Below are 25,665 nucleotides of genomic sequence, written 5' to 3' on the forward strand. Positions count from 1 at the left end.
TCCCTCTCCACCTGGATCTCTGCGCCCACCCCGCCCCGAGTCTGTCCTCCTCTCTGGTTCTCTGTCACATCCCAAGTCTCTGCCTCTTTCTGACTCTCTGCCTCAGTCTCCGTCTCTGGGTCTCGGTCGCTCTGTGTGTCTGTCCTCTCTGAGTCTGTACTTCTCTCTCATTCACCCTCCCTTCTTCCTGACCCTTTGGGACTCTTATCTCCTCTCTACCCTTCTGCTTCCAAAACTCTTCCATTCTTAATCACTTTTTTTTCTCCGTCTGACTTGCGTGTCTTCCTTTTCTTTCTTCCTTTGGATCTCCGTCTCTCTCTCTTCCAGCTCTCATTTTCTCTGAATTTCGCCGTTTCTGCTCTCATCACTTCCCGACTTCTTTCTGGGCTCAGTGGGAAGATCGGGGGCTCTGGTGTGAGATGCCGTTGAAGACCAGGTCCCCCCAAACCTAGCTGTGTGGTTGGTATTGGAACGGGCTTAACTTCTGAGCCTCCTTTTCCTCATTTGAGGATTAAACCAGATACACCATGAGAGGACTTCAGTACAACGCCCCTCAACAAGCAAAACGTTTTTATTAGAAAAGGGTTTCCCCCTCTCGCAGCAGCCTTCAGCATTTTCTTCAGGGTTTTCTAATGGCGCCTTTCCCGGGAGACCACAGAGGCAGCAAGTTGGGGCGGGACGAGAGGAGAAAGCGGACCAGGCGTCAGGCTCTGGAAGGGTTGGGGCGAGGGCGGCGGGGGGGCGGGGGGGGGGACACCCGGATGCCGGTGAAGCGAGGAAGCAGCCAATCAGAATTTGCCTCTCTCTGGCGGTTCGGCTAGCCCTCCAGCTCCGCCCCTCAAAGGTGACTATGGCAACCCACTCCCAGCGAAACGCTGAGGGCTCTGAACCGCGCTCCCGGGGTGCAGCTCGTACGGACCACGCTCTGATTGGTCTAGAGAAGAGGGTGGAACTGGGCGCGGCCGCGAATGGGAAGGGGGCGGGACTGGCGCTTGGTGATTGGCAAGTTCTCCCATAATTTGCATTTCTGGGAGGCGGACCGCGCCCTAATTGGCCCTTAGGCCGTGAAGTAAGCCTGTTTCTCCGTTATTGAAACACTGAATATTGAACAACTGTATTCCTCAAAACCATCTAGAGTAGGCCAAATTTTACAAACAAAGAAACAAGACTCTGAAAGTCAGGAGTAATTTCCCCAATTTGCCAGTGCTAGTAAAGGACAGAAGGATAACTGGAACCCAAATCGGTGCAACTTCTAAGTCTAGATCTTTCCACTACTCTTAGGGAGAAATGGGATTAGAATCTTATGAGCAGTTACTATATGCCAGGCACTTTTCTAAACACTGAAGAATCTAATCCTGTTTGCTGGAGGGCCTGGTAGCTGGGTCTTGGCCTGTGCTCTTCCCATACTCTTTCTCCCTACATCTCTGCCTAGTGTTTGAGGGTTTCACAAAATGCTGCCTAAAATCCCTTCCCTCCTCTCTCCCCCAGAAAGTTCAGCAATCCTGAAAACTTTGATCACTAGTCACAGCTAAAAACACCCAGACCGCCATTTCCAGGCCCAGAGCTCAGGGCTCAAGGCTCCAGCCACCTCTTGGAACCCTGACATTCATCCCATCCCAAATGAGCTTAGAACGTTCCCCTAAACCCACTCCTTCTCGTGGTTCCCAATCTTGGGATGGCTCCAGTCTACCAGTCACTGGGTCAGAACCAGGTGCTATCCTTGCCCTTTCCGTAGCTCCGTCCCTCCTGCTCTGCCTCTTTCCACCCTTCCCTTCCTTCAACCCACACACCAGGCCCAGGTCAAGACCTCATCTTCTCACACCTGGACCACAGCCTCAGCCTTCTCCCACCTCCTGCCTCACTCGATTATTTATCCCCTACACAGATTCAGAGGTCTCTTTCCCACCTCAAGTTGATTTTGTTCCTTCTCTGCTCACAGCCCTCTTTTGGGCAATTGGGAGTAAAATTTAAGCTGGTGTTTAAAACCCTTCGTGGGCTCTTGCCCACCTCTATCTTACTTTTCACCACTCTGTAGCCTCAAATCCTTCCCTTGGCTCCAAATCTTTTTTTTTTTTTTTAATCCCAGCAACATGGTGCTGCCTGTGGCTTTCCACACACAGAGCCTCTTTGCTACCACCTGATCTTTACATCCTTTGTTTCCTCTGCCCATGACAACCTCCTCAGTCCCTGCTCACTGTAACCAACCGTACCCATCTGTCAAGACTTAATACAGATGTCACTACTGTGTTTCCCTGAAAATAAGACTGGGTCTTATATTAAATTTTGCTCCAAAAGATGCATTAGGGCTTATGTTCAGGGGACGTCATCCTGAAAAATCATGCTAGGGCTTATTTTCTGTTTAGGTCTTATTTTCGGGGAAACATGGTAATCTGGGAAGAAATTTCTAGCTTTCCAGGCGGTTACTGCCTTTCCTGGGCTCCCACAGAGCCTGCAGCTACCTGTATCACTGTCTGTATTTAAATAGGGGTGACTCGGCCCTCCCTTGCTCAAAACTCTTGCAAAGAAGCTCTTGTGGTGTTGAAACTGTTCTATATCTTGATCTGGGTTTTGGTTTCATGAGTGTTTACATATGTAAACATTCATCCAGCTGGGCGGTGGGCGGTTAGCTCAGTTGGTTAGAGCGCGGTGCTCTTAACAACAAGGTTGCCTGTTCAATCCCTGCATGGGCCAGTGTGAGCTGCGCCCTCCACAACTAGATTGAAACAACTACAGTGGTACCTCAGTTTTCGAACGTAATCTGTTCCAGAAGACCGTTCGAGTTCTGAAATGTTCGAAAACAGCCGACAGCTAGGCCTCAGGATGTTGCACTCAGCGGAAGCCGCATGACATGTTCGACTTCCGAGGCGTGTTCAGAAACCAAAGCATTTACTTCCGGGTTTATGGCATTCGTAAACCGAAATGTTCGTCAATGGAGACGTTCGAAAACCAAGGTACTTACTGTACTTGACTTGGAGCTGATGGATCCTGGAAAAACACACTTAAATAAAAGTTTTAAAAAAATTCATCCAGCTGATACTTAAGATTTGTCCATTTATCTGTAAGTTACACATCAATTAAAACATAAATAACCAAAAACAAGCAACAAAACCTCCCATTATCCTCGGGAGAAAATCAACACCTGGCATCAGAGGGCTTGTTTCTCTACAGCCTTTATCTCCTACGGTCTAGCTGTGGTAAATAGATGGTAAGTAGTGTTTGCTGAGTGAACAATGGCACTTTGGTCCACTTCCTGCTGGCTGTTTGCACTGCAGTGGACATCTGTGGTGTGTGCCTGGCCCACATCTCTTCCTCCCTCTTTCTGCCAGGAGAGGTGCTCAGTCTCCCAGCCTCCCTTGCAGCTAGGGGTGGTCATGCGAAACAGTCTGGCCAATGAGACATACACAAAGGTCTGCTGCTGGCTCTGGGAAGGCTACTGATTTTTTTTTTTTTTTAATAAAAAAGAAGGAACACGTCCCCTTCTCCCTGTAGCTATGACGTATGAAGCTACAATGCTTGCCATTCCTTGAGCATGAGGGAAGGGCCAAGAAAATCACAGAGAATCACAGTATGCTGGCCCTGTGGTTGTGGAAACTGAGCTGTTCTTCTCCAGGCTTGTTTTGTGAGGAAAATAAACCCCTAGAGCTTAATCTATTATTGGGTATGTTTTTGTATTGTTAAGAAACGTAATCACCAACATTAAAAAACCAAGAGGTTTCACATGAAGACCCCATACAGGGGTGTGGCCTGGAGTACTGTATCTGGGGTCCCCGCACTGGGCTAATCCCAAGTAACAATGGCACAACAATAGGAATAACAGTAAAAAGAGCCCTAGGGAATTCACTGAACTAGACATTGCTCTCAGGGGTGGGAAGCATGGCTCACACTGGCGGGGGCTGGAGGTAGCAGAGCTGGAGGTGGGGCCAGGCGGGGGGCAGGGACTGGCCCAGCAGCAGGACGGAGAACAGCAGCAGCAGCAGCAGGCCCAGGACAGGCGCTGGGATCAGCGGGTGCCAAGTGACCCTAGTGCGGTGGTGGGACAGTGCTTAGGGTGGGGCCCAGGGGAGCCTGTTCAATCCCTGCATGGGCCAGTGTGAGTCTGACCACCACCCTCCTTCTGGAGAAGACTTAGGGCTCACCTGAGCTGCTGGGGGTACAGGGGGTATAGGCAGAACTGGCCCCAGACGGGCCTCCTGACTGGGACCAGCTCCTTCTCCACAGGGACCAGGGCTTGCTGCAGGTCCGGCTTAGCAGGGCTGCTGGGAAGGAGGGCAAGGCAATTGCACTGGACTTTTTTCCTGTCCCCCAAGTCCCTCCCAGTCCCCGTGAGCCATTACCTCTCTGGAGGGCTTCCTGAGATGTTTCCAGGGGGACGGTCTCCCAGAAGGATGGGGCGTTCAGCCTGGAAGGACAGAGGAAATGACAACCTTGAGACCCTGGGTTGGGAGAGGCTCTCAGTTCAGCCTGGACAGAAGTGACCACATGGAAGGGGGGAGGAACACAATGAGGGGCTCCGTGTGTGAGCTTCTCCGGGACACACTGCCAGTTGGGGGTCCCAGCTCTGTCAGTTTCTGCCTGTGCCTCTTTTGGCATGTTACCCCACCTCTCCATACCCCACTTTCCCCACATGCTGGACAGGGATGAGGAAAGTACCCACCTCACAGGGCTGAAGTGGAGACTGAGTGAATGCAGGTAAAACTCAAAAAGGTGGGAGGGGGCTCAGAACAGTGCCTGGCACATAGTGAGCGCTCAATAACTCTGTGAGCTATTCAATATGATTATTTCCACTTCTACTGGATTCTGGAAGCATCCAATGTCAATAAAAATACAATAATAAAGAATAAGAGGACACCAGTCCCAGCCACCACCTTCACCACCACCACCTACTGCGTGCCTGCTTTGTCAGGCCTGGAGCCAGGCTCTTTATGACATGACCCTTAACCCTCATCCCCACCCTGCGAGCTGGTCAAGACCATCACCACACCAGGTGAGGAAACAGAGGTGGGACCCAGTCTTCATGGAAGGGGTGTGGCGTGGCAGGAAGGAGGTGGGCTTTGGTGTCAGGCTACTTAGAGACCATCTTGGATGGGGTGGACCCTGAAGGGTCCCAGGTACCTGGAACAGAGCCGGGCACACATTTGGGCTCTCACATTCCCCAGCCAAGAACTGCAGGCTCTTCACCTCACATTTCTTTCTCTTCCTTTCCTTGCCTGAGATGGGGATTGTCACCTGCCACTTTCAAGAGCAAAGGACCTGGTGTGTGTGGTGCTGAGAAGGGGAGCTGTGATTGCTTCCGTGCCCTAAGGGCGTTTCGAGGCCGGATGGGGAGGGCCCGGGCCCTTCCTGTGTGTGGGTGCCTGTGCGTGTGTATTTTCGTAATCCGGGGGTGTAACCACGTCTGTGAGGCTCGTGACATGGTGTCTGCAGCCCTGTGTGTTCATGGGGGGGTCCCCGGGAACATTCTGGCCGCCCACTGCTCCTGCAGGCCCCCCCCCCCATAGCACCATCCGCTCTCATTAGCTACAGCAAGGGCCTTGTTATCTAGTGGAGAAACGATTTTTCTGTCTGTTCCTGAGGAGTGGAGGTGTGCGTGGGAGCTGGGGAGGGGCTGCCATGACATCAGCCCCTCCTAAAGCGGATGGGGATGGTGAAGGGTACTGGGGACTGCCTACCGTGACCTGGGTCTCCGCTTCTGCCTCCTCTCTTCTGGGCAACCTGGGGCAACAACAATGTCACTGCAAGCATCTTTCCTTTGCTTGGCTCCCATTCACCTGCTGAGGGGCTGGGGAGAACCTTTAAAGCTGCGGTCTTAACACAGAACGGCAACCATGGATGGATCTGTCGTCCAGACTCAAAAGAGTCAGTGACCCCAAAAAAGGGTAAGTGGCTTTCGCAGCTGGTAATTGTCCAGTTGATGCCTCACCTGGGAGCTGAGGCTTTGGTTCTCTCATTCACAAAAACACCAGAGACACAGACCGGGGCTGTGTAGACCCTATCCCAACTACCTGTCTGCTGGGTTGCACCATTTTCAGTGAGTCTCAGACTTACTGGGTCTTTTTTCAGGACTCGGACTCCAGAATCCAACTGTGTGAGCCTTGACCCCATCCCAAATAATTTCTCTTAAGGGTGAAAGCCCCTGGCCTCTGCCCCTCCTAGGGTCACAGCTGCCTGAACCCCTGAAATGTCTTTTTAGGGACTCAGGCCTCAAGCTGCCCAGCCAGATACCCTTTGGAGACCCTGATGTCCACACCACCAGCTACCACCTTCACTGGGGCCCAGGGATCCAGACTTCTGGCATCAGACCCAATACCCTTGGGATACAGCTGTTTCCTCAGCTAGCACCCTAAAAGGCATCCAGCCCCTCTCAAGGTCCAAGTCCTTACTCCTAGCTACCTCTAGGAGTCATAGGATTCACTTCTCCTCATTCCCAGCTTCCCAATCTATGGATCACACTGCCTCTGCCCCCTCATCCCAAACCCCGGAAATTCAGATGTCTAGCCCCTGCCCCCGCTGCTGCTCAGTCTTTTCTCCCCTCCATTTCCTGGTGACTGAGGGGAGATCACAGCTCCGGAGCCCCCATCCTGCCCAATCTCAGCTTTCCCAGACAAGTCCAATTAGAGCTCGTGGCAGGCAGCCTCATTAGTTGCTGCAGCTGGGAGCCTGAAAGGGGGGAGGGGAGAGGAAGGCACCACAGGAAACCAGACGCCCCAAGGCCAGCGCCCTGAGGAGAATGGGCCCAGACATCTAGTGCTTTCTTTCTCTATCCTCAGAGGCCTGCACACAAGCCTCTAACAATCACAGGGAGGGGGCCAAGACATTACGCCCAATGCTCGCATCAACCCTATCACAAAGGAACCGAGCTAGGATTTGAACCCAGGCTGTCTGATTCCAGAGGCCTCATGCTCTCCCAACTTCCAGGGTGCTCTTCAGGGGCCTGGTCTGAGTCTCATTCATGCCAGGTTCTGGGAGAGGTGTGTTCAGTGAGTGACAGGGACTGAGCTGTCCCATCTTGTTGTCTAAGGGGCTCCTATTCAATACCATTCCTGCAGGACCCCATTCAGGCACCGCCCCCCTGGGAAGCCTTCCTCCCCACCCCACCCGCTGTGCCATCAGGTGCCAGATGTCCTCCAGCAACTACTGGATCAGGGACTATCTCCCCCTAGACTGGGAGACGCTGGGGGCAGGGCTGGGTCTGACCCATCCTGGTTCACAGGCCCAGGGTCACCTCAGCATGAATGCATGAGTGATGTGTGATGTGTGACCCCACCAGGACTCTCCCAGTCCTTGGACTCCATCCATCCGAGAATCAGATGTCACTCCGAGTCAGAGAGATGGCGCTGGGAGGAGCAAGCTTCTTACCAAATTGATTGCTCCTCTCTTCCTTCGTGAGGCTGCTCTGGCTCTCCCTGGAAGTTTCTCTGTGGGAAAGAAAAGCTTAGGTTTCCCAGGCTGCAACACCTCAAGAATTCACCACCTTCTTCTAAAACCTGCCCTCCTCTTGGGACCCATCCTCAGAGATAGCTCCATCATCCCCCACCAGGAGCAGAAGCCAGAAACTGGACCATTGTTCTGGGCCCCACCAAGCCCCTTTCTTCTTCAGGACCCAGGAGTCCAGGTCCCCCAAAATTCTCCCACAAGCCTCCTACACTCACCTGGGCCCAAAAGGGGTTCCGCATTTCCCTTTCAAACCCTATTCTCCTCCCAGGTTCCCGGTCTTGGGATGGCCCCGCCATCCGCTCTCCCTCAGGACCCAGGTCCCTCTCCGTGTCTCCACACACATCTCATCCTATGGCCCCAACCACCAACTCAACACTATTTTCTAAATACGCCCCTGAGCTCCAGCTTCGTGAGCCCACCGCCCGAGCAGCCCACCCCACCACGTCCCTCAGCGTCTTCCCCTTGTAACATCGCAAGGTAAGTTCAGCATTTCCCCCTTCTCCTCCCTTCCCATCACCCTGCACCCCAGCCCATCTGTCTGCACCTTCGCCTCCCCTGCCCATTCTCTCTGCCTGTCCCCTTTGCTCCATCCAAAGGCCGTGGCCCGGCACAGCCTTCCTCCTCCCCGTCTGGACCATTGTCTCAGCCTCGTCCCTGGCTTCCCCGCCTCTGGTCAGTCCCCATGTGGACCCAGAAGGATCTTTTTACATCCAGAGCTGACCCTGTCCACCCCTGCTCCCAGCCCTCCTGTGGATTGATGGAGAAAAGGACAATCTCTTAGCTGGATTGACAGGGGATTCCTTTCATGATCTGGCCCCAGCCTCATCTCTCACTAGACACCCCAGCAGCCCTCTACTCCCCAAGCATATTATGCAGTTTCGTGCCCCCGCGGCCTTGCACGTACTGCTCCCGCTGCCCGGAAGGCTGCTCTTTCCTCACATCACTTAACTTCTCTTTCTTTCTTCAAAATAAACTGTGTCAGTTTCCCTGTGATCTCTCTTCCAATCTCCCACCTGACACAGGTACCCCCTTCTCTGGGCTCCCACGAGGTCTAGGTTCTCTCAACCCAGGGAAACAGTGAGCAGAGAAATGAGCTTTTTCTTTAAGGATGGTGAACAGCTTTGAAGTAGTATAGATTTCAAGACAATACAGAGGTGTTTACAGGGCTGTTAGCAATGTTTTCTTTAAAAAAATTCTTCTGACACTAATAGATTAAAATCTCACGTTTCAGTCACGGACGTTAAAGATGAGTCGTCTCAGTTATTTCAAATGATGTTATAATTACCTGAATTATTGTTCAGGTAATTATAGAAGTCATAAGACAATGGCTATTGTTGAGTTCAAGATTTCATAGTGGGTTTGCTAAGCCTTTCTTTTCTTTTCTTTTGCTATCACTTAAGGTCTTTAGTTTCATTTGTTTGATGTTAAGGATTCTATTAGTAATAATTGGTTGTAAGTACTTTATGCTAAGCCTTTCTTAAAAGTGCCTTGTATTCAAAGGTAAATGTTTAATGTATTTCATGGTGTCAGGAAGAACAATTCACTTCCCGCTGTAATACCATTTTAAATAAGGTGATTTCTGACAGGGTTTTCTAAACCACCACCACAAAGGAATTTGTGTGTTTGCTTTCTTCTCTTTCATCTACCACACTAGCAGGTCAGTACCTAAGGGCAGGCATGGTGTCCTGTGTGGCTTGGGCTCTGTGTCCAGGAACCAGTGGTCCCTCAGCCAACATTTGTCTGGGGAACAGTGAGTCCCAGGTCCCTTTCCCAGCTCTGGACTCCAGCGGGCTCAGGCCCTCCCGTGCTCACCTGTCCCTCAGGTGGGGCTTCAGGTAGAAAGTCAGCTTCCTCCTCACTTTCACTGATGCCCTCCTCCCACTGCCACACCCCACACAGCGGGCTGGAGAGCTCGGCAGCTGCCACTTCTTGTTTCTGGGAGAGAAGTTGTTTCTGAGGTCAGGGAGGGCCAGATTAAGGCAGAAGACAGGTCAGAGATGGGGAGAGAGATGGGCTGAGGTGTGGGGATGGGAGGGGTAAGTAGCTGGTGTGAGGCTGGACTGGGGTGGAGGCGGAACCCAGGAAGGGTTTGGTGCCAGGACCTAGGCCTGGGTTAGGAGTGAGGTTAAGGACAGCTGGTCCTGGGGGAAACAGGGTTGGGTGAGTCAGAATTGCAGCTGGCGATGGGTTGGGGTGCTCGAGGGAGCCAGGCCCACCTGCCGAATGGCCTGGATCTCCACGCCCAGTGACGGGGGCAGCAGCATGGTCCAGCCCACTCTTCTTGCCTGAGCCCCTTCGGGTATCCTGGGCACACAGTCAGGAGGGGAAAGGCTGTCTCTGTACCTGCCCGCCACCTTCAGTCGGCCTATGGGGGGGTTGCTGCCCTGCCCACCTTGGGGCTGGAGGCTGCGAGTCCCTGCCCTTAGGCTCCCCTCCTTCCTCCCCCACCCCCAATATTTCACTCACTCATCTGGCCCCTCCTGGGTCTGACTCAGCTGCTCCTCCAGGTGTGAGATTTCCAGCCTCAGTTCCTGCAAAGGAAGGGGTGAGGGACAGCTAGCGCTCCATTCCTCCCCATCCCCCAGCCCTGGGTTCCTTTTCCAAGGTCAGTTCCACTCCCGACTTCTTTGGGCTCCTCCAGACACATATTGCCAAGAGACATGGGGAAGAAAGGAGTGACAGAAACTTAGGAAGCCAAAGAGAGACAGAGAGCAGCAAGAATGCAGAAGGTAACCTACCAGCCAGGAAAATGTAAAAAAAGAAGGCAGCGACGGACACACGGAACAGAGACAATAGACACAGATTCGCAGAAAGGCAAGAGACACACGAGGTGCAAGAAACTCATAAAGACCAGGGACAGAGAAAGGAGTTGTCCTGGGAGGCAGACCAGATCCGGAGAGGGACTGAGGCAAGAATGTAAATGAGCCAGGCAGAGACACAGAGAGATAAGGAGGGAAGACGCAGTGAGAAGAGACAGACCCAGAGAAAATATAAGTGAATGGAAAACAGAGACACACAGAATGAGAGAGAAAGGGAGAAAAAGTGAAAAGGCAGGGGGAGACAGAAAGAGGAGACACACACAGACAAACAGTGGAGATAGAAGAAGTGAGATGAGCTGAGTTGGGAAAAGACTGACAGAGACAGAAAGAGGCAGTAAATCTTGGAGATGGCAAAAGAGAAGTGAGGAGAGCGAGGCAGGCAGGGAGCTACCAAGGGTGGGCAAGGGCAGCTGGGTTACCTGGGTTGTTGTTCTGTACTCTTCCAAGGTCTTGGCCAGACTCTCCGCGTGGCAAGTGCGCTGGGAAAGGCCAAAACTGACTGAGACTGGGCCCACCCACAGACACGGAGGCCGGGAGGGCAGGGTGAGCTTGGGGGAGGGGCAGGGTGAGCTAGCTGAGGGACAGCACTGGGTTTCCAGACCCTGCAGGGTCATGCATGGATGTCAGGGGAATCCTCTGGCCTCTCTGGGCTGCTTGCTTGTCCAAGGAGGAGAGCCAGGCAGGACTTCCCTTTCCAGATTCAGGGCAGGAGACGGGCAGGTGCATGGGGAAGCAAACGTCTCCCCTCCCCTCCCCAGCCCTCTCACCTCAGAGAGGTCGGCCTCACGTTGGCAAATGAGGCGTTCACACTCATAGAGCTGCCGCTGCCAAGGAAGGAGCCCGTCCATCTGTCCTGCCTCCCAGGACCGTCTCAGCCCTGCCCACCCCCCTCCCCCCCGTCTGCCCACTCCCGAGCCCCTCTCCTCAACCTCCCTTAAGTCTCTGGACATCAACTATACCAAGAGGGACTTCAGCCAATCTGCCTGGCAGCCCTGGGAGCCTGAAGGCTTGATGGAAGTCCCTGGCTCTCACCAGGCTTCAGTGGCTGAAACTGGAGGTGGCCAAAATGGCCCCAGGGGTTGGGAAGTTGTCAAGGCACTAGGGAGGGGTGGCACCTTCAAAGCATCCTTCTCCGTGGCCAGCTCCTCAGACCTCTGCTTCACTCCATCCCGCTCAGCCAGTAACTTCCCGTTCTGGAAGGAGGAAGGGCCGGTCATGTTCACTTCAGCAAATGGTGATGTTAATACTCATAGCTGACATTTGCTGACACGTGATGTGCATCACGCCTCATGCTAAGCATTTTGTGTGTTTCAGCCCAAGTAATCCTTCCAAGCAACTTATGGAATCTCAGCTTTGATGTCTGTGTGCATCAGCTGGTCCCCCATCTGTAATAATGGGGATGAGCTAGGCCCCACTTTATGCGGTCGCTGTGAGGCGTAAGCGAGTTAATAGCAATTGCTCACACTGACTAGGCACCTCACATGTGTTAACTCATTTCTTAGCCCTTATTTTTTTTCCTTTCACTTTTCCTCTTTACCAAAGTGATGCAGGCTTATTGTCATCTTACACCCTATTTTAAAGATAAAGGTGCAGAATGGTTGAACAACTTGCCCCATGTCATCCAGGGGGTGACTCAGGCAAATACGTGTTAATGAACACAGAGCACTTAGAACAGTGCTTGCCAAATGTTCGGCAAATGTTACATTAAAAAGTATTTTTAAAACTTTGGATTATGAGTTTTTTAACACAGAGAAGTAAAAACAACAGTATAACAAACCCCCACTGCCCATCACCCAGCTTCAATAATTATATAGTTTCCCCCTTTTGTTTCTTCTCTATCCCCTGGGGTTTTTGTTTTGTTTGGGTTTAACCAGATTATTTTAAAGTAAATCCTAAACATCATACTGTTTCACCTGTAACTACTCCAGCATTTCTCTCCTACTTGAGGACCTTTTCTTGAGCAAAACCGCAATACCACTGCCACCCTTAACAAAACTAGTAATAATCCCTTAATATCATCTCACACCCAATTTGTGTTTTTTCCTCTTGGTGTCTCACAAATGTCTTTTCACATGTAGTTTCTTTGAATGAGAATCTAAACAGGTCCACAGGCTTTGGGTTGAAATGTCTCATTTCTTTTTATCTGATAGTGACCCCTCACCTCCCAACCCTGGCACTTTTGGGTGCCCGTCTTTTGTGGAAGAAACCAGGTTGTCCTGCAGAATTGGTGCATTTGGATTTGGTTTATTGTTTCTCCTTCCTGCGGTGACGTTCACCATCTTCTTGAATCCTCATTATTTCCTGTAAACCGGTGGGTAGATTCAGGGCCTTGTCCAGACTCTTGTTAAGCTTTTTGGTGGGCAGATTTCATGGGTGCTGCTATACATGTCATACTGTGCCATCCAGGAAGAATGTCATGTCTGGCTGTCCTAACAATGTTTTTACTGTCATCATCCCCAATTTTACAGTGAAACTTGAGCAGAGAGGTTAAGAAACATGGTCAAGGTCATGTGGTATGCAGACTCAGATCCACATCTGATTCCAAATCCTGGAATAACCGCCGTACTCTCCTCAGAGCCAGATGTAGCCCTGGGTGAGAATGGGGAACCAGCCTCATCCCTTACTTCAAGCAGCTCATCACTAGAGGTGGAGACCAATACGGAAGCTGATGATAATGCATGACGTGGGCTCGGATAAGGACTAGGACCTGTGGGAGCCCAGATGAGGGGCTTCCTGAGGAGGCCCGGGTTCAGTCCGCAAGGATGAGGAGTGTTATGGGGGGAGGGCACAAGGAAGCTAGGAGAGGGCCATGGGCAGGGCCAGCCATGAAATGGGAACTGAGAATAAAATGGTCCAAATGCTAGTGTAGTTTCTGGGCACGAAAAGCCTAGCAAGTTGCACTGTGTTTTCATGTGAGGCAGTACGGGGAAAAGCATTTTGGGGCATGGAGGCAGTCCACTTCCCTCGCCACCTCTCCTCCTGGTGCCCCTGGGGATACCAAGGCCAGCTCCTTCTCTCCAGCCCAGCTTGGCTCCAAGTCCTCCATTCGCTGCCCTCCATCCCTCTGTCTCAGCGGGCCTGGACTGCCAGGTGGAGGGCGGAGGAAGGACAAGCCAGGAATGCTGTGTTAACATCTGTCCACCTGGTCGGGATTTGCAGGCTGGATCCCAGGCTACTCTGCAGGGAACCTGGTTACTCAGCCGCTCCTGTCTTCTTCTGCAGTAACCTGAGCCCTGCTCTGTAGGTTCTCCCTAGGAAAGCTGAGTGTCTGAGTGTCCCTTACTCCAGCATTATTCTGCTGTAACTTGAGAACCCGATCTATAGATGCTCTGTAGGCAGCTGCCAGTGAGGGGAAAGATGGAGGGGGGGGGATCCAAGAATAGCTCCAGTTATTGAGCGCCTAGGATGTCCCAGGCACTGCTCAAGGCACTTGACCTGCCAGCAGGCCTTCTGGGCAGGGAGGAGGCAGAGACCGCCGGATGCCTTCCACCCTGCTTGTTCCTTCTTCTGCTGTCACTGGGGGTCCTCTCTTTACTCGGGCAGGTAGGTCCCAGCCTCAGCCCTGAGGGTGTGAATCAAGATGGAAATATCGGCAAATTCAGGAGACCAGGCTAGTTTGCTAACCCAGTAGTCATTCTCTCCCCCTCCAGAGACTGAGGATATTCTCCCAGCCTTCCTTGCAGCTGGGGGAGTCATGTGGTCTATTTCTGGCCAGTGAGAGATAAGAGAGGTCTCCTGAGGTGGGAGTGGAGTGGGTGCTCCTGGAAAAACTTTTCCTTCTGATGAACACAGAGCCATGAGAGGAGCATTTGCTGGGCCCCCCTCGCCCTTTTGTCCTGCTTTGAATGAGAACAAGGTTACAGCCGCCTGTGATCACAGCGAGGCCACAGTCAAACAAGCCAAAGTGCCACTGAACCAACACAGAGACCTTCCAAACCTCTTGTTAAAGAAATGAGTGTCCTTCAGACTGAAGCCACCAGTTCTTCGGCGTCCTATTCCTTGGAGTTGAAAGTATTCCAGATCCATGCGTGGCTGTGCTACCCATGCCAGGGAGTGGATTGGCTATAATCATTTGCCACTTTGGCCAGTGAGATATGAGGGAGGTTCTGCCATATGGCTTTGGGGAAAGTTTCTCCTTGTTCTTAAAAAGAGAAGTTCCTGCAAGAAAGAGTCACCTCCTGTCTGTACCTCATGCTTTATACTGTGGCAGCCATCCTGCAGCGAGATTCCCAGAGCCCAAAGGGAGGGGATTTTCATGGAAGAGGCAGAGGACAATAGCAGGAAATCTTGGGTTTAAATGTAAAAGCCATAATGCAGATATAGGACAAAGATTTTGGAGGATCAGGCAGGACCACTATCATTGCCTGGACTGGGCAGAGAGCCCTAAGGCTGGGGGACGGGTGTAGGGAAGTCAAAGGAGAGGGCAACAGAGAGAAAATGATCCCTGAGCCATCCCAAGCCCCGGGTTAGCTCTGAGGGGAGGCAACGGTGGATGCACTTGAACCACAGAACCCCTGGGACACCTGGGAATCTGAGAGAGGCATTTCCCATCCCAGTCGCAGAACCTGCAAGGCATGCGAATAATAGACTAGAGATGGCCGTGTGAGGAGGTGAGGCAGAGAGGGCCCAGTGAGGACCCTGTAGCCACAAAGAGTCACAGGAAAGCAGCTGAACCTCTTCTGTGTCCCTAGAAGGGTGTGGAAGTGGCCAAGAGAGAACCCCAGCGACCTTCATGGGTTGTGGGGTCCAGACAAGGGCCACTACCAGCAGAGGCAGTGAGGACTGTGTGTCCAGAGACCAGAAGGCAATGCCAGCCTCCCCATGGCTGCCCGCGTGCAGTGGTGACTAAGGCCAAGGACCAGATGGGCCATCAAACATCAATCTTGTGACCAGCAGAGGGCACAGATGCTGAGTGAGGGCCGCCGCCGCCTAGAGCGCTAAGGTGCTGCGTGAGTCTCCAGATGCCACCTTGTGGGAGGATGGTGATGGATTTCATCATTAACTGAGGATTTTTAGTTTCCACCTAAAAGGACTAAGTGGACCCTGAATGAACTCAGATGACGTTTTCTGTCTCAGATGGAAGGGGCTTGAATCAGACAGCGAGGTTGAACTGGGCCTGTTTATATTATGTTCTGGGCCCTGGGTTAAAAGCTATCATTTAATTCCTACAACAAGCCTGCTGAACAGAAACCCTTCTCCCCTCCCTATTCTTAGAGAATAAAACTAAGGCTTGGGAAGGAGCAGTCACATGTCTAAAAGTTGCCTGTCATGTAAGTGGCAGAGATGGGATCTAAACTCAGGGCTGACTTCAAGGCCTGTGATCTTTCCACCATAAAAGTACACTAACATATGAACAACACTAGCTAACTTTTAGTGAGTGCTTCCCACGTGCCCTGCTTTCTGCCTAAGGCTTTACAAGCATGCTCTCATTTACACCTCACAAAAACCAACAAGGGAGATTCTATGAGTCTGCCCATTTCTACAGGTGAGGACACTGAAGCTGACAGGGGACGGACTGGCTGACCCAGGCTTACAGAGGCGGCCTCAGCGGGAACCCAGGCACTCCGCCCCACGCCCCAGACGCTTACCAACCATGGCAGTTCTCACACAGCGATGTGACCTTCAGGGACATTTACACACTATTGGGCTTCTAGGGTCTTGTTCACCAGACTGAAGAGTGTTTGGTTACAGGCTGTTGGGGGTGTCTGGGGCTGCAGGGGGCAGGGCGGGAAGATCCTAAGGAGCCCGGAAGGAGTGAGATGGGTGCTGGGCCTCAGCTCACCTCCTCCTGCAGACTCTTCATCTCAGCCACCAGATGCTGCTGCTCCTTTTCCTGAGCGAGCCCAGAGAGAGGACAAAGGCTTCTTTTCCGGCCTCCTTGCTCCCATATTGCCCTTCTCCCACCCCTGGGAACATAACTCGGGCCTGGGTCCCTGAGGAGCAGGGCTGGGGGAATGGGTCTGGGGAGTCCTGATGGCTCCTGCTGTCCCCTTTATCATGAGAGATGGCAGGTAGATCTGGCTTCAAAGTCTGAAGCGAGCAGTCCTGAAGTGAGGGAGGAAGCCCCTTCCACTCCAGTCAGGCTCTGCTGCTCAGACTCCAAGAAAGGGGAAGGAAGGGGGTACCTTTGTGCCCCTTGCCCAGAACCTACTGTCTGCCGGGTCTGGGCCAGAAGGCTGTGATTCTGTTCCTCCAGGCTCTTGGCCAGGCTCTTCAGGTCCTCCAGCTCCTCATCCACAGCCTTGGCAAACTGCAGAGCCTGCTGGGTACTGAGTGGGGGCAGGGACAGGTGGGCCATGAGAACGACGAAGGCAGAAACCACACAGATAGAGTCTCTCAGCAAGACAGAAGCAACAGAGAAATCCGACAGAGACCCAGAAATGAGGGAGACAGAGGCCAGAGAGAGGGAAACAGGGACTCAGAAAAAACGGGGGCAAGAACCGAGTACTGGGGAACAACTTTCTACCTAAAAGACTAAGGGGGTGGGGCAGAGACCTCGAGAGTGGGAGACTAAAACAGGGGGAACAGGACAGACATGCAGAAGACAGAGCACCGGGAAAGGAATAGGCCTCTCTGGAGAAGCAGAGAGGGAAGAGTAAAGAGAGAAGTCTGAACCCTAGAAGCTGAGACACAAGAACCATGGAGACACACAAGAGAAAGATAAAACACAGAAAGAGGAAAAGAAGAAAAGGACAAGTGCGGGGTCACAGACACAGGGCAGGAGGTACAGAGAAAGGGAGCAGAGAACGAGGCTGGGGCTACAGTGAGGAAGGACCGAGGGGCACGGGAGGGTGGCCGTGGGCCGGCCCACCTGCGAAGCTGCTTGCGCAGGGCCGAGATCTCCTCCCCAAGGCGAGCGGAGCCCTCCTCCGCAGTCTCCACGCTGCGCTGCAGCTTGGCGTTCTCTCCCAGCAGCCTGCGGTTACTGAGCTCCAGCTCCTCCAGGCTGCTCAGCAGGTCGGCGGTGGCAGGCCTGGCAGCAGGAAGGGCAAGGTCACCACCTGCAGCCCCAGCCTCCTTCCTCAGGTGAGGGAGGTGGTGAGGGTGGTAGGGCAGGGGGCTCTTCTGGAGAAAGAGGAACAGGAGAGAGACTGCCCTGCTCTCTTTGAGCTATTAGCACAGCCCCTGTCCCTCACCCACTCCCCAAAGGACCCCAAACCCTGGCCAGGCCCCGGGCAGGCTGGAGGGCACAGGCAGGGGGAGGGCAGGGAGGGGCCCGAGGATAGATACAGCTCAGGTCTGGGGTCTTCGCCTCCAAAGCTCTCCAGGTTGGCTGGCTCCTCTGGGCATCCTGGAGGGAGACAGACAGGTGTTAGGCTCCAGGTGATCTTAGATGTCAGGGTGCCCCAGGATGCAGGGCTGGGCCCTCCTCTGGCCTCCACCCTCATATTTGTTCTGGGTGATCCCATTTCCTCCCAGGGCTGCAATTACACCCACCATTGGAAAGGCCTCTTGTCCATCAGTACCTTGAGCTCAGGCTGGATCCCCTGCCATAGCCTCGTAATTCCCATGCCTAATATCAGGCAGCACCTCAACTGCCCCCAAACCTGTTCTTCCTCCCACTTTCCCTCCCACTTACCACCTGGGTCCCCCGCTCCACTCCGCCTCACCCCACAGTCTACCAGAGCCCAGGCCTATCCCCCATCCCAGACTTTCTGCTCCGTTCTCTGTCCCCACGCCCCATCCCGGCTCAGGCCTTGCCCTCCCCCTCTGGACCCTCCCACAGCCTCGTCCTGGCCTCCAGCCTCTCCCTCCTGTCCTTCCCCACCGAGAGGGGGTCTTTCCCCACCTAGAGCTGACCCGCCCCTCCCCTGCTCACAGCCCTCCCCTGGCCCCCAAGCCCGACAGGAGGAGGTTCAATGTCAAGAAAGCTCTATTTTATTGGCTTTTGTTTTTGTAAGGCTGGAGAAATATAACACAAACACTTGTTTATGGAAAACCTCCTGTGTATGAAGTCCTGGGGATACAATGGTGAGCAAATCAACTAACCAAACATCAGGGCAGGTAACTAATCAGGTAATTAGATTTCTGAAGGCAAGGAAAGCAGGTCTGTGTGTGAGTGTCTGGAGAGCAAGGGACCTTAGCCTGGGGCTTCCCAGCAATCCCCCCACCCCCCACCCCCCAAGGGCTTCCCCAAGTGTTAGGGATGAGAGGGAAGGTATGGAAAGTTAGGGCTGGGAAAACAGCCTGAGCAGAGGCCCAGGCGGGCAGGTGAGTAACCTATTCAAGGAAGAGCCACAAGGCCAGAGGGACTGCATACAAGTGAAGGAGCCAGGAGTAGGGGAGCCAGCGGGACATCGATGACAATGGTAAGAGGTGGGCGGGCCTCCTAGGGCTCTATAATAGGGCTGGTGTTAGGAGGAGGTGTTGGAAACAACTGCGAGGAGTGAAACCGCCAAAACCTCAGGGAATGTTGGGAGGCAGTCATGGAGGCACCTAGAAAGCCAAACTCAGAGCTCCAGGCTAGAGCAAAGGTCCCTGGGGTCCCACTCTATCCCCTGCTCTGTTGCTGGGTGGGAAGTCCCCCCACTGCCTGACCCTGGGCCTGCCTGCTGCATTCTATATATAGCAATCTCACCAGATGGCAGTTGCTGGGAGGGCAGGGCCCCCTCGAAGGCGGTCTCCTCTTCCAGCTCTAATCCTCTATATCAAAGGGATGAGGCTTAGAGCCCCTGCAGCCACCCCTGAACCCTGATCAGTCACTGGCAGGGGGGTTGCGGTGGCCAGAGGAGGAGGAGCCAGGTTAGGTGAGAGCAAGTACCGTAGGGAGGAAGGTGAGGCCAGATGGCAAGCGCTTGAGACCAGATGGAAAAGCAGGAGGGGCAGGACTGGGATTGGAGAAGGGATGTGGAGGGGCCTCTGTCAGTCCCCCAACATCCCCCTTCTTCTCCTTCCAGCCCCTTTTATTTCTGCCTCCCAGCCCCCCTTCACCTCCCCATCCAAAGCACTTTGTCCTCACACGCTCCCCCCTCCCCCAACCCCATCTCTTTACTTTTTCTCTCCTCAGCCTCCTTCCAACCACAGGCGGTCCCTGTGCCCAAAGGGTGCTGGCTGCAGTAAGCAGGCATGAGGTTAGATCATAGGAAAAACTTCCCAGGGGAGGGGGGAGGTGCGGGGACCCACCCATCCAGCTGACAGGCGGTGATCCAGTCCCGCATGACGACCAGGAAGGTGTCCAAGTCCACAGTGGCCCGAGGGCCCTCCCCATTGGGGTCCAGGCTGCAGGCCAAAGTTTGGAGGCGTGCATCCTGGGGGCCCCGTCCTGTCATTGCCTCCAGGTAGGCTAGTACATGAGTCACAGCCACAACGCCTGGGGACAGAGCATGCCGTGAGGGAGTCTGGGGCAAGGGGGGGGGCAGTCATGCCTACCTCAGAGGTGGACCAAACAGGAGCAGCTGGATCAGCTGTGCCCCACCAGGCCCCAAGTGGCTACCCTCCCTCCCTCTCCCAGGATCCAAAGCCCCACCAAGCCTCTTCCAGTAATGTCCCCCAAGTTTTCCTCCCCTCGCCTTCCTCACCTGAAACACCTCCATCCCCTTATCCACTTCCTTCCTAGAGCCACAATCACCCACTTGTCCAGCAGGACCCGTAAGAAGGGGCCCATCCCTCTCTATGGCTCCCCAGTTTCCAACCTCTGCCCTTATTATTGTCTCTCCCACGCCCAATGCTCCCCAAGTGCTGTCCTGCCCATCCCACCTGTCCTCTGGGGGTCACAAGCTTCGAACGTAGAGTTGAGTATTTGCTCCTCTAAGCTGAGCAGCGTCCCCAAGCTCCCCTCCTCCGGCTGGTCCCAGAGGTACACTGAGGAGACAAAAGGGCCGGTCTACCGCCCATGAGGACTGACCTGGGCTCCTGTAAGGGAGGGAATTCACTCGGATCTGCCAGGACTTGGGGCTGGGGCTGGGGCGGGGGGGAGAGGGGGGGGACAGCAGGAAGCTTCGGGTGGGGGCAGCAATGCGAGGGTCTTTGAGTCACCTCCCCAACCCCCACCCTGGGGATGTGGGCACCATCTTTCAGGCCAGGGAGACCCCTGCTGTTTAATCCTTTGTGTCCAATTGGCTCAGGAGCCGATAAACGAAAGAACAATCACTCTTTCCTCCTCTCTTCCCCTGCCTCCCAGGCTCAGCTCTGAGGTGAACAGAGGCAGGGGAGGGCCAAGAAGAGAGGATTCTGGGAGGAGCTGAGGGTGAAGGGGGGCCCAGGAGAGTCAGGAACAATCCGATAACCTGAAGTGCGCGCAGCCTGGGTCGATTCTGCCTGCTACATCTCCGGTCGGCTAGCCTGCCTGGGGAGCCTGATATCTCTCCGCGCCCCCATCCCTGAGTCAAAGCTGGTGTCATGGGAGCCCAAGGCCAGGAGCCCCAGTTGAGGGGGAATGGGGTTATCAAGGCAGGGTGGGTGGTGGGAGAGCCATTAGGAGCTCAGAGCCCAGCTTCATGACTGTGGGCAAGCTGCTTCTCTTTTTGGAGCCTCAGTTTTCCCACCAGTAAAATGGGGGTGGGTAGAGTGATCTCCCTCCCGAGGGCTGGGTTAGGTCTGTGTATGTGAACAGCACACACACACACACACACACACACACACACACACAGAGTGAATCTCCCAGGGTCTGTTTGTCCACTGCTGTATCCACAGTGCCTGCACAAAATAGGTACTCAATAAATGCTCCAAGATATAGGAGGAGATCCTCTACCCCAGGAGCCACTGGGACAGCCTCTTTTCCAAGGTTCCCTGGACAGCTGGGGGTAGCAGCCGGCTGAGCACAGGCTTCAGGATCTGGCAGGCCCAGGGGACAACCCGGGCAAGAGACTCAGCCTCTCTGAGACTCAGTTTCTTCCTCTGGAAAATGGGGGTGGTGTTCCCTTCCTTTTAGAGATGAGATAAAATCTGAAAAGGCCCTGGCAGAGGACCTGACATATGGTGGAAGCTCAGTAATAGAATCAAACATTTATTCACTCAGGCCTCTTCTGAGCGTTTTGCATGGACCACGGTGGCTGCTATTATTATTAGCCCCACTTTACAGATAAGGAGACTTAGACGCAGAGAAGTTAGGACCTTGCCCAAGGTCACCTGCTCCACATGAGTGCGCTTTCTCATCCCTTTAACTCTTCAAGGATTCTTTGTAGTGAGCTAAAATTCGCTCCCCCCTCGGGTTTGAACCCATGCTCCTCGGGAAGGACAGCAGGAACCCACAGTTAGGGGAGATGCCAGGGCCCGTGCCCAAGGCTTTCCCCACACTCTCGTTTCTTCCTCTCACCGTGCTCCCCATGTTATGGAGGAGGACCGAGGTCCAGCAAAGTCACTTGCCCAGGGCTGCTCAGCCAGGGACAGCAAGCCAGTCAACTCAGGGCTGTCTGGCTCCAGATACACACGTCTGCAGTCCCTTCCCACGGCCCGGCAGGAACATGTCACTCTGCTTCTCTCCTGTTCTCCTTCTTTCACGTCCCTCCTCACTGCTTCTACCTCTGTTTCTGTCCCTGCCCTTCTCTAGTTTTCTTTCTGGCTCTTTCCTTCTGTCTTCCTCCCCATCTCTCTCCCACTGTGTCCTGCCCCTCTGTCTCCATGTCCCTCGCCCCCCATTTCCTTCGGTCTCCATCTCTGTGCTTCTCTTCCCATATCTGGGCGACTCTCCATTCCCCGAGCCTTGTCTCTCCTTCCTCTGCTGTCTCTGTCTCTTTCCCCCACTGCCTTCCTCTGTCTCCATCTCTCCTGGGTGTGTCCCTCCCTTGCCTTCAGAGCCTCCCAAAGCTGGCTCAGCCCTTGCCCACAGGTTCCTTGGTGGCCGCACGCCCTCTGCTGGTGCCCACGAAGTTTCGATGCCGGTCACTCGGTCAGAAGGCCCTCAGCTGGTTACTGCACCCAGGTGCCTGCCTCCTACTCTCCTCCCTGCAAAGCCTCCTGAGGCCAGAGGCCAGGCCCAGGGTTCTGAGAAAAGACACAGGCTCTGCTGCTGAATGCTGGGAGCCCCTGAGAAACGGGCCCTGCCTCTCCCTAGAGGGTGGCTCCTCCCCAATCATCACACTGGGCTCCCTCCCCACTTATCAGATGAGTTTCAGCATCTTCCTGCCGAAGCAGCTTTCACACCCACTTGGTTTGCATCCAGCCAATCATTCGAGGACAGAAACTAAGTTCCTACGACATGTCAGGCATTGTTCTAGGGCAGCGCTAACCAGGAGGGCAGCCACTCGCCCCATGCGGTTCCTGAGCACGAGAACTGTGGCGCGTGGGAACTGAGATGCACTAGTAGTGTGAAGCACATTCCAGATCTTGAAGACTTGTATGAAAAAAGAGAATATCTCCAATACGTTTATACTGATTATATGCTGAAAGGATACTACCTTGGCTACTACTATTATTGCCATACATTTTGCCTGTTTCGTTTTTCTTTTAAATGTGCCTACTAACACAACTTAAAATTACATATACAGCTTGTGTGTCAGACAGTGCTGCTCTGAGAACTGGAAATACCAGAGTGAATAAATACCTGCCTGGTGGAGCTCCTGCTCTAGTGGGGGGAGACGGAGACTGAACAGACAGACAAACCAGTGTCAGTGCTATGAAGAGATGTAAAGCAGAAAAGAGGAGAGAGTGACAGGGCAGCTGCACTACAGAAATATGAGATCTGAATGAAGACGGGTGAGCCTGTGGGTCACTGGGAAAGGGTGCTCCAGGCAGGGGACACAACAGGCAAAGGCTTCTGCTCTGGCCTCCCCAGAGGAAAGGGGACAAGGGGCCAGACAGGTAGGCACACAGCAGGTTCCTTCCCTCCTACCCTGCACCAAGGTGGAGCCTCAGCCACCCCAAGCCACTTCTCCCAAGTCACAGCCCGGCGCCTCTTCACCCACTGCTCCCACATCCTCCCACGGGACAATCAGGGGCCCAGCCACCTACTTTCTGTAGCAGGGCTGCCTTCCAGGCTCTCTGGCAGGTCCATGGTACACCCTCCTCGCTCTGCAGCTGCTGGTGATGCTAACAGCCTCCCTCTAACACTGGGAAGGACCGAAAACGGACCAGCCGCCTGGAGAGCTCCTGGAAGGACAAGCAGGGGAATGACCTCCTCAGATCAGCCACCCCAAGTTGGGGACCCACCTGTGCCCCAGGCTGCTCTGGGCTCTCAGAACCTGTTTGCCCACCCCTGCCTCCATCACAGCAGCTCTGGCTCAGACCTACTTAATGGATTGGCGGAGTGGGCTGGCAAAGGGGGGCTGGAGGAGTGAGTGGCATAGGTCAAAGGGGGCCTAGTGGGTGGGGATCACTGCCTCCTCTCCATCCCTCCTCCCCACAGCTTGTCAAGTTCCCAGCCCTGTCCCTCCACCCCAATGATTCTACCCTGTCCCCTCTTCTCCTTTCCTAAGGCCCTAGCTCAGGCCTCGTCCTCTTCCCCGGGGCCCTCATCCCAGCCTGCTCTCTGGCCTCCCAGCCTCCAGTCTCCCACTTTTGTCCATCCCCACCGGGCCCCAGAGCTGACCTGCCCCTCCCCTGTTCAATACTCTTCCATGGCTCCCTAGCATCCCAGGAACAAAGCCTCGACCCTGGACCTGGCGAAGGCCCTGCATGGCCTGGCCCCGCCTGCCTCTCTACCCCAAATCACACTTGCTGCTCCTGCAGCTCTGAACTGTGTGCTGTTCCCCAAGCCAGGCCCCTGTTCCCACCTCTGGGTCTTTGCCTGGGACACCCTACTTCCCAGTCCTTCCTGTCTCAGCTCGCACGTCCCCTCCTCTGGGAAATGTTTCTGAACATTTGTCTCTAGGGTCCTTCACTGCCTGGGGCTACTGATCCTTGTCCCGTCAGCCTGTATTTGGAATTGTTGGCCTCTCACCGAGTTTGAGCCCATTTCTCCCGTTCGCAGCCCTCCCATGGCTCCCTAGTGCCCTCTGGACCAAGTCCTAGCTCCTCTGGCTAGCGTGGCACAGAATAGTCCCTGCAACTCCTTGCTTTTTTTTTTTTTTAAATCACTTTTCTCTCCACTGGCTGACCTCCCGGCCCCTCGTCCTCATCACGACCATGGGAATTTAGCATCTTCCCATGGTCCTCCCAGGCCCAGAACATACCACACACACCGACTTCACCTGTGGCCCCTGCCTTGGCCCACAGTTCCCTGGGGAGGCTTCCTGAGTCCGTGGAGCAATTAGGGATTCCCTCCTCTGTGCCCCAACCATGTCCTGTCCTGCCTCCATTATAACCAGGTTGACCATAAGACTTCTTGCCCCAACTCCAGGATACTTTCAAGAGTGAAAGGGGTGCTATTTAATAATTACACTGGACAATAGTGCCCATCACACTGAATTGAGTACACTGGGGCAAACGGTCAACACAGGGATGCCTGGGACCTGTCTGTCCTCATCCCACCTGCTCAGCTCTCCTTTCCTCACAAACTACTCCCCACACCCTGCTCTCCCTGGTGCCAGATGGGGTCCACAGCTGTGGAGGCACACTTCTTAGCGACTTTTACAACATTCTAGAAAAAACAGTCTTTGAAAAAAGACCTTTCCGGGGTTTGGACAATGCTGGGGTGTGCAGAAGGGGGTGGATGGCCATGGGGCCTGAGTGGGGAAGGGTCCCTTTGAGGGTGCTGAGAGGCACTGGAAGCTTCTGACAGGGTTTGGGGGACACACTCCTGGTGAGGGACTAAGATGCTCTGGTCAACCTCAGGGGCCGCTGATGGGGAGATTCTAGCAGGAGGACCCAGGCAGGAATTCTGGGGATTTTTAAGGGGGGGTCTGGATTTTAGGGGGTCTCTGACTGGTTTTCAAGAGGATCTCCCACTGGATCTCTGAGTTTCTGGATTTCTGGGGAATCTGACGAGATTTCTGGGGGATGTCTGAGTGGATTTCAGGTCTCGGATGGGAATCTAACAATTTTTGTGGGTTCCACAAGATTTCTGGGGATCTGACAGGACTTGGGGGGGTTGATTGGATTTGGGGAGGGAGTGTAACGGGATTTTGGGGAGGTCTAGGACAGGCTCTGAGGGAGAAGACTGACAGAATTTCTAGAAGATTCTGATAAAACTTCGAGGGTCTTCTATAAGATCTCCTGGTAGCTTCCTTTCAGTATTTCTGAGGGGATTTAGTCAGGATTTCAGGACTTTTAAGGAGACCCCTGATACTGGTGACCCTCCCCTATAATTTGGGGGCTTTGCCAGGATTTCGGGAGGGGTTTTGACAGAGCTAATCTGGGGAACCTCGCTACAGTCAGAGCGCACCTGAAGCCGAGGGACACGAACGACAAACGGCAGTTGCCCAGGAAAAGGTGGCAGCGCGCTATTCCCACCGGAAAATGCAAAGTGGGCGGAAGGGGACCGACAGCGCGCTCGGCGTCTAAACCGCTCCGCGTCTCGGCCCCTTCCTCAGCGCAGGCGCAAATCGGGGGAAGGGGCGCGCTAGTTTGGCCTGTACCTGCGACTGCGAAGTTGCGC

General features: G+C 54.0%; 1 protein-coding gene across 11 annotated transcripts; it reads right to left on the reverse strand.

Moving 5' to 3' along the window:
* Window positions 1-555: 555 nt before the first annotated feature.
* On the reverse strand, window positions 556-25,615 carry KASH5 (KASH domain containing 5). 11 transcript variants are annotated; one of them, XR_012490548.1, is made up of 21 exons: window positions 25,453-25,611; window positions 23,142-23,279; window positions 19,950-20,054; window positions 19,377-19,563; window positions 18,832-18,896; window positions 17,484-17,544; window positions 17,065-17,226; window positions 16,405-16,522; window positions 16,036-16,086; window positions 11,369-11,446; window positions 11,021-11,077; window positions 10,673-10,732; window positions 9,901-9,965; window positions 9,651-9,738; window positions 9,247-9,369; window positions 7,357-7,415; window positions 5,670-5,712; window positions 4,335-4,399; window positions 4,137-4,256; window positions 2,740-4,020; window positions 556-639 (listed from the first exon to the last, which is right to left on the reverse strand). XR_012490548.1 is itself a non-coding variant. In XM_019741602.2 (20 exons), the coding sequence occupies exons 2-20, from the start codon at window positions 23,182-23,184 to the stop codon at window positions 630-632; spliced, it is 1,560 nt and encodes a 519-aa protein (XP_019597161.2). In that variant the 5' UTR covers window positions 23,185-23,279; window positions 25,453-25,614; the 3' UTR covers window positions 556-629. The 11 variants fall into 11 exon arrangements, 10 of the variants coding, with proteins under 10 accessions (XP_019597161.2, XP_074172209.1, XP_019597157.2 ...); XM_019741602.2 differs by lacking the exon at window positions 2,740-4,020 and having other exon boundaries at window positions 25,453-25,614; XM_074316108.1 differs by lacking the exon at window positions 2,740-4,020 and having other exon boundaries at window positions 4,137-4,253; window positions 25,453-25,613.
* Window positions 25,616-25,665: the final 50 nt, after the last annotated feature.

This window comes from Rhinolophus sinicus, linkage group LG11 (genome assembly GCF_036562045.2).
Source record: "Rhinolophus sinicus isolate RSC01 linkage group LG11, ASM3656204v1, whole genome shotgun sequence".
Taxonomy (NCBI): domain Eukaryota; kingdom Metazoa; phylum Chordata; class Mammalia; order Chiroptera; family Rhinolophidae; genus Rhinolophus; species Rhinolophus sinicus.